This window comes from Epargyreus clarus, unplaced genomic scaffold (genome assembly GCF_041222505.1).
Source record: "Epargyreus clarus isolate Ecla_fem2 unplaced genomic scaffold, WU_Ecla_fem_2.2 ptg000031l, whole genome shotgun sequence".
Lineage (NCBI taxonomy): Eukaryota > Metazoa > Arthropoda > Insecta > Lepidoptera > Hesperiidae > Epargyreus > Epargyreus clarus.
Window position 1 is genome coordinate 7,996,896 of NW_027332236.1, and position 8,723 is coordinate 8,005,618.

Below are 8,723 nucleotides of genomic sequence, written 5' to 3' on the forward strand. Positions count from 1 at the left end.
AATTTATGTCTACCAAAGGTTCGAAATTTTGGCAATTTTTCTAAGCAAGTTATTATCAACAGCTATAAAATTGCAGTTAAAGTTGTCAAGAAACTTTGCTTTCTGATATAAACTAATAACTAAAGTATTCCACTTTGTAAATTTCTATTTAAAACAAAACACTCACTATGAACACGCTTTTTTAGTCTTAAACCGCTCTATAAATTTTTCGCCTCAATTTTTCTGTGACTCAGTATTATTTATTTGCTGTGATAAAGTTCTAGTCAACTGTATTGCCGACTTGTATAGGTTAAGCATATTAGTATATTAAGCGATGCCAATTTGGGAGATTTTTAATTAAAATCAATCTCCTTTACTTTACTTGTACCTAGTGATTGAGTGAAAGAGGATGAAGTTAGCCGACTTATTGGTTAATGGATTATAATAAATTTTAGATATTTAAATCTACTGTTCTGTTCTTACAGTTATTTATTTTTATATAATTTGAACATTATGTTCATTTAAATTTATGTCATTTTAATTGTGATATTTTTTAAAGTTTACTTATAAAGTTAAATCGAAATTTTGTTGTTTATTTATTGATGTAAAAGTTTTATTTCTTGTATGTGCCAATTTATCAGTTATATTTAAGAGTTTATTGTCGTATTTCCAAACTTTTTATTTATTTTAACTAATTAGTAAGTCAAAACTTTAATTGTAAAACATTAATATAATTAAGATTATGTCTGTTAATATTCGACATTATAAGAAATTAACGCGAATCGAGGTCTGATGTAGTTATATTTAATAATAAAATGAAATGTAAGATAAATCGAATTTCATTAAAAAACACAAATATAATTTTGTTTTCATTGGACAACAACCTTCGACTTTCAGAAATCTTTTATTAATATGAATTTATTATTTAACCCCCTCCACCCTTCCCTACAATTAAATGTTACTCCTTAAGATAATTTAAAAGGCAACAATAACCCAGTAGCTTGAAACTGTCTTAATCAGAGATCCCAGATTCTCATTTCAAACACGCACCTCTGATTATTCAAAGGTATTAGAAATTAAGTATTACTTGATTTAATAACGAGATGAAATGTAGAGTAACCTACATGCTGAGAGTTTTTTAACTAGAAGTTTTCAATGCAGTGTTAAGTCTACCAATCCACACTTGGTCAACGTGATGGACTATACCTAAGTCCCTCTCACTCCCAATACCTATGCTCAGCAGTGGAACAGTAATGAGTTTAGACGGAGATTTCTTGGGTATCTGGTATTAAAAACGGATACATTTTTTATATAATTCGTTAAATTAATGTAATAAAGTATTCGACAAAATAATTTACTCATTTTTTTTATTACGGAATCGAGATTCCATGGCTTAATTTAATGTTGCCGTATAGAGCATCTAACAGTAATGATTTTTCCGTAAGGTTGTTTTTAATACATATTTTAGTTTAACTCAACTAAAAATAAATATTTTGTTTAAATTATAATATTGCATTTTTTACTTTAATATTAAAACATCGGTATTAATTACATATTACGGCTCTACATTCGTATGCTTTTGCCTCTTCTCAAACCATAAAAAAAACAATAAACGTAACTTACGTCAAATGTCAAAGTCATGTTGCGAATCTGTCAAACACAGCACCGCGTGTGAGTTGTGTAGTTAATCAACAGGCTAATATTTAGGTACTCTTTTCGTAATTTAAATGTAAGCTTTAGTCGTATTATAGTAAATAATCATGAGTAGTCTCGAAATGGAGGATATAATCCATAAATTTAGCGTGCTAACAGACAAACCCGTGAAGTATCTAACCGTTCAAAATGATCTTCAGGAAGATATAAAAAACTTAGTTAAATCTCTTTACGATTATACGAAGGGGCAAGAAAATAAGAAGGGTAAAGGTGCATTGCCCGAAATAATTGTGAAGGACTTCGATGAGGAACAAATTTGGCAACAAATCGAGCTTCAGAATGCTGAGCGCTGGGATGACCTTGTGTGGGAAGTGGCTAACTGCATGTCAGCGAAAACTGATCTCAAATTCCCTATACAAATTGTACAACCGCAAGTTTCTGAGGATCATACTGCAAACTCAGACTCAGAGGACCATATTGAAGACTCTGAGGACCATATTGCAGATAGCGAGGATGATGTTGATACCAAAAAGTCTAAAAAATCTAAACTGAAAAAGAAGAAAGATACATCCAAATCAAAAACAAAAACATCCATAGTGGATGACCAGTTCTTCAAATTGCAAGATATGGAGAAGTTTTTGCTGAAAGAAGAGAAAATGGAGGGTAAAGTTGATAAAAAGGATGACAGTGATGAGGAATCAATAGACATGTTTGAGGATATAGATGATGATGATGATGATGAGGAAGACGGGGAGGGGAAAGATGTGAAATATTCTGACTTCTTCGATGGTGACAATGAAGAAGATTATGAGGAAGAAAATAATGATGCGAATAGTGAAGAATATGCTTCTGAAGGAGAAGACAATGTAGAACCTAAAAAGAAAGGTAAAAAAGTCAGATTTGCTACTCAGGAATCTGATGATGACTCCGATGATAGTAATATTGAAACAAATGACAACACAGCTCAAAATGGTCATACTAATGATGAAAAGCAATCTGAATTTGAGTTGCGGCAACAACGCTTGAAACAGCAGATATCAAAATTAGAAGAAAAAACCCTCACAGAGGCTCCTTGGCAGTTAAAAGGTGAGGTAGATGCAACGAAACGGCCACAGAACTCGTTGCTTGAAGAAGTGGTAGACTTTGATCTGACAACGAGACCGCCTCCAGTCATTACTGAGCAAACAACATTAACGCTAGAAGAGATTATAAAACGTAGGATCAAAGATAAAGCCTGGGATGATGTTGTTAAAAAGGAAAAGCCAGTTGACGACCAACTAGCGTTCAAAAAACCAGAAATCTTAGACCAGAATAAGAGTAAACTTAGTTTAGCGCAAGTTTACGAAGCTGAGTATTTGAAACAAAAGCAAGCGCTATCTGGTGGGGATGAGGAGGAAAAAGAACCGGAGAGTCACACAGAGATCCGAGAGGCAATGAGCAAGTTATTTTCTAAACTTGACGCTCTATGTCATTACCACTACACACCAAAAGCTCCGCAAGCCGAAGTCAAGATTGTCAGTAACACTCCCGCTATATCAATGGAGGAGGTAGCTCCAGTAGCTACTAGCGATGCAGCGCTACTCGCTCCGGAGGAAGTTAAGAAGAAACAGAGAGGTGACTTGATGAGCAAAGCGGAACGCACACAAACAGACAAGAACAGGGAACGGCGGAAGAAGAAAAAGTTGCAACGGAAAAAGGGTAAAGTCATGAAAGTAACGGAACATAGGAACACAACGAAAGGTGTGGAAGTTAACGATAAAGCCTTAAAGACCTCTAAAGCCTTCTTCCAACAGCTAAACGATGAAGCAACTAGTCTAATTAAAACTAAAACTAACCGAAATGTTAAAAATAAAGGGCAATAAATTTTATTGTTTGGTTAATTGAAAATTTTGTTTTTATTTCTCATATCTTAAATAGAAATGTTCAGTTTAATATTACAAATTTTGTACTGTGTCAAAATGTCTTACTTATTTCTTAACCCAATATTAAAATACATACTAATTAATACTTAAAAAATACAAATACAATGTGTATAGCTTCTTACTAAATTGTAGGCATTGTTATTATTAGACTTATGAGGTTATTTTGCATTTAGAAATGAATCTTCCTTTTTTCCAAAGTAATATAGGTTTTGCACTTCTTGCATACAATACATGTATTTGATGGTGATTTAATCAATGAATATAGAAAACTTTTAAGTTAGATATCAGCTTAACAGACATTCATTATCATTGAGTTTTCATTTACTTAAATAAATTCAATGAAGTGCCTGCTCAGATATAATAGCATTTTTTCTAACAGGTAATTCTAATATCTTGTATCAGTAGGTACCATGAAGATAATAATTGAGATAGAAGATGGGATTTCATTAAACTAATAAGCAATTATGTGTCTTCTTATATATAATATATATTATATTTTGGAATGTTTACGCGCCAAGGGTAAAGTTAATAAGTAATACAAAAAATGCGTCAAAAGTTACGTCATATTAAGCCAACTAAAATGTTTTTAAACGACTAAATTCTTCTCTGAAGTATGATTTCAAAAATATTCGGCTCGTAGGCTCACGTTGAACGAAAAATAAATCAATTTGTTTAGTAGTACGAGCTTTACTGTAGACGGATGGACAGTTGCAAAAAGGAAAAGTAAAAGGTAGCCGAGCTATGAGCAACTACAGAGACAAAATATTTTGTAAATTCTTTATATTTACGACCTGTTTCGAAAGGCTGAAATAATTTAAGCTGTTTGATACGTTTTTGGTGCTTTATGGTTATCCGAGTTGATTAAATTTTGATTTCTACTAATTTAGGTACATGGCCTTTGTGCATTATTTGTACTAGACATTACCTACATTTCATTACCTACATTTCGTTGCTCGTTTTTAACCGAGTGCGGAGGGTAATGTTTATCGAGCGTATGTATACATGTGTGTAGGTAAGTTGTACAGAATCACAGACCTGTATTTGTTTTGAACCCGGCCTGCTATATAATTGTAATGAATATCAGGTTATGTGACAACGGCCCAGGGCATGACGAACTGGAACTTATTTCTGATGAAGCATTTATGTCTGAGGGATATTAGGTTTCGAATCATATTTGGAGTTGATTACTAATGTCCATAGGCAGGAGTAACCTTACCATAAGGCGAATACCATTAACTAATATTCAGGTATTTATTTTTGTATCTTAAAGGTGTAGAACCCTCTGTGGTTCGACTTCGGCCGCACAACCGCCATACCTATTTCTACATAACAAACGCTGCTCTGTTGTGGTTGGTGTGCTAAGGAAGATACAATTTTCCGAGGCATTCCAGCTTAGCCTTTAGCGATAACAGCACATCCGTGGCCAACCTCAGCTAGGAATCTTATCTTATCTAGGGCTGATTACAGATTACGGTCCATGCAGTAATCACTTACCAACAGATGGACTACATGCTCGTCTACTATTCCTATATTAAGTATAAAAATATCAATCATGGTCAAAAGGTAAAAGCATCCAAACACATGGTTCCATTAGGTTTTTTGGACAAAAAGCCGATCAGCGGCATTACGCGCAAGGCGGCCGCAAACTGCGTTGGCGCTGCCGCCGGTAATTAGCGCGGGTTCAATCCCGGGAGCTACGAAATGTATTATAGACACCTTTTTTTTTTATTTACGAGGGCGAAACCTTCAAAAGGTACCCGACGACGTGGGAGCGACGCCGGGTTATGTGGGATTTTTACCGCACTAAAACCCCCCCCGGTGGCCGTCCTCGGCGCTTGGTGGAGAATTCCGGGATCTCCGATGGAACACAACCGGAGTCCTCCGAGCGCGATGCCCCAATCAGGCTCTTCTCTGGGGGAGTAGTTTACGCTCCTCCCACACACCTAGTGTTTACAACGGTATGCGACCACACACACCGTCGTCCTTCCCGGGGGTATTATAGACACCTAGTTTAACAGAAACCTTTTTTACATTTTTTTTATAATTTAAGAGCAATAGACTAGCGTGCTTTCCACCAAATGCTAAGTGGTTACTGCCGCCCATGGACATCTGTAATGAACCCCAGATAAGATGAGATTCCTTCCTGAGGTCGCCCCCAAACGGACTAAGCTGAAATGCCTTGGGAAAGTACGTCGCCCTTACCACACCCAGAAATAGGCAGTTGCGCTAATTTTGTTTCTTAATTTTTTGTTTGATTTCAAAATTGTCTATGAGGGGTACTGGTTCTATAGTAGTAATAAAGAAGTACATAATATTTTTTAAATATAGGTAATTAATTCTATCTCCACATTATTCGTAGCTCCACGTCGCGTATAGCAGCGAGCTCGCGCCTAGAAAGTTGCATAACTGCGCCGTTACTTTTTAGTTCCCGGGTTCAAATACGGGATGTCTATTCGCGTTAAAACCGGGCTTTGAGGGAAACGAGACAATTCCGAGCGTATAACGTAACGTTAACTTTAATTTGGTCCTGTTTGTTTTGTTTTAGTCAGTTTGTTTTTTGGGTAGCTATGCAATGCAAGCGGGCGTGCAGTTCATCTGACGGATATTGTGAGTATATTGTGAGCAGTCTATCTGTTGTTAATTGTGTGCATACGGACCTCACATAGCTTTTAGTTTACTTTAGCGTTTAGTTGGACCGATCACAAACATATATTATACCAATTTCTATCGTTAAGCAATTATTGCGTTTTGGTGGAAAGGTAACGATACCTGTCGACTTATGAGGGGACCATCTTAGTCCTCAGGAGTGGCTACGCATCCTTAATTGGATTCTAGGTGGCACTTACCATTACTATCAGGTGGATTGCATGTTCTGTTGCTACTTAGCAAAAACTGTTTTATGTTGAAAATAGGTTCAGCAGTGGTACCTTTCCGGTGGACTATATTGGTTCTACCAGCGTTCAAATATTCCATTATTTCACAAAAAAGTCTCAAATACCACGTTTATAGCTGAACATGCTGCTCGTCGCTAAACAAAAATATTTAGCGCGTAATCGTTGTAATTTTGTCAAAATGTTCCCAAATATTAAAAATACCAAAGCGCCTGGACAAAAATAAACGCAATATGTAGAAATGCGAAAGAGCGCTGCTATTAGGCGCATCTCTGTACGAAAACGCAATTATTGCATTTTATCGACTCAGGCCGGAACTTACGAAACAGCTGGGGTCGTTGACTTTATAAGAGGATTATACTCTTTATATAGTTTTGTATATTTTTATATAGAAGTAGATAGAATTGATGGTAATTTCTTGATCGGTTCTTAGATATAGGTAGGTGAATAGGATCACTGCCAGACACATGACATTCATAATTTGGGTTTTGACGACGGCTCATATGGCGGAGCGGTCACCTTACCGATATGACACCTAGAGGGTCCGGGTTCAAGCCAAGCGACTTGGCAGACACACAACCTTGAGGTGGGCAGGTTTCTTAAAGATGTTATGCTTCAGCCTTATTAATAGAAAGTGATATTATACTACCTATATGATACTACCTATAGACCTATATGATAATATAGGCCTTTGCTGAACGTAATAGGTACCTAATTCTAGTAAAAATGGCAAGGAGGATTTACTGATTAGTGACGTAACATATTTATCGCGACCACTGAGCTTTTAAATATAACCCACACTTTATTGTGTTTACTGTTTACATTAAATTCACCCAAACCGTCTATAAATTCCCAAAATTAGTGCAAAATACGAACTGAAATAGGTTAAGCCGAGTATTTTCATTTATAATCCATGCATCTTGCGCGATGCGGCAGATATTACTAAATAACGCCACTGCGGTCCGACTTGCGACTATGCGACCGTGCGACTTTAATCCGCAAGTCGCTCGCTCACATATTTATAATTTGTACAATTACCACTGCCGAGACAACGGTTGTAGGATTCGGAATGTTGTAGAGTGGGGCTGATGCTTGTTGCTGTGTTTATGAAGTCTAGGGTTTGAAGCCTGTGCGTTTTTGAGTGTAAGGGTTCAAATAAGAAATTCCATGTATTGTGTTTTAACGGTAAATAAACTTTGAAGTTGGTAGAACTCCTTTTCGCTTACCTTCGTGAGCATCATCATATCTATTTTTGCCTTATTATCGCCGTAGTGTTTTCGTTTGAAAGGTATGGTAAGGGAGACATACTATGGCCAATCTTAGGCAGGACTCTCATCTTATCTGAGTTTGACTACAGACGTCTATGAGCGATAGAACCTATTTACCATTGTGTATTTCATTACATAAAAATACTTTCGGCTAAAATCCACCAATAAATAATTAGTAAAAGTGCCATTGAATATATTATATCTATTGGTAGTGATTGAGTAAGCATCAAAATACTTTTTAATAAACAGCTTTAAAACCTTCAAAAGTTACTATCAAAAGACATAGTACCTAAGTATTTAATTCAGTTATTAAATCACGTTATTATTATTACATAAACGGAGCGTATTATTTATCTACAAAACCATGGATAACAAATAAACCGGCAGTTCTACTCCATTGTAGCGTCACTGCAGCGGCGCTGCAGCGAGCAGACAAATAAATTCGGCGCGCGATAAGCGCAGCATAAATCAGCGCAACCTTGCGCGGAAAAATACGCTGCAGGAAGCTTCGGGGCGCTTCCGAACGCTTCCGTGACTTCTGTTACTTCTCTGCTGTCGATGCTTCTACTTGTATTTGTTATTAGAATATTACTGATTTGTAGGTATTTGTTGTTTTTGTGTTTTATTGTACTTATTTTTTTATAGTCGAGCTAGGAAGGGTTTTATTTTTCGTACGTATCCTGTATGTTTCTAAATCTTACTGATATTGTTTAAGGTTTAAGGTCACACGCAGATGCATTGCTACTCTTAAGGAAGTTGGAATGCCTCTACGTCTGCCTGCATTTTTATTTGGATATGTTGCATATTAAGAGCGTAGGATATCGTAGTTTGTCCCTGTAGTCCCGGGACTAGAATAGGGCTACGGTATCCCCTGCCTGTCGTAAAAGGAGCGTAAACTGCTCCCCCCAGGGCAAAGCCCGATTGGGGCATTGCGCTCGAAGGACTCCGGAGATCCGGGAGTTCTCCAGCAAGCACTGAGGAAGGCCACCGGGAGGGTTTTAGTGCGGTAA

At 36.6% G+C, this 8,723-nt stretch overlaps 1 protein-coding gene across 1 annotated transcript; it reads left to right on the plus strand.

Annotated features, from left to right (window-relative positions):
* Nucleotides 1-1,628: 1,628 nt before the first annotated feature.
* LOC140754714 (U3 small nucleolar ribonucleoprotein protein MPP10) lies at nucleotides 1,629-3,519 on the plus strand. The gene has a single exon (XM_073089772.1). The coding sequence runs from the start codon at nucleotides 1,740-1,742 to the stop codon at nucleotides 3,492-3,494; it is 1,755 nt and encodes a 584-aa protein (XP_072945873.1). The 5' UTR covers nucleotides 1,629-1,739; the 3' UTR covers nucleotides 3,495-3,519.
* The last annotated feature ends 5,204 nt before the right edge of the window (nucleotides 3,520-8,723 follow it).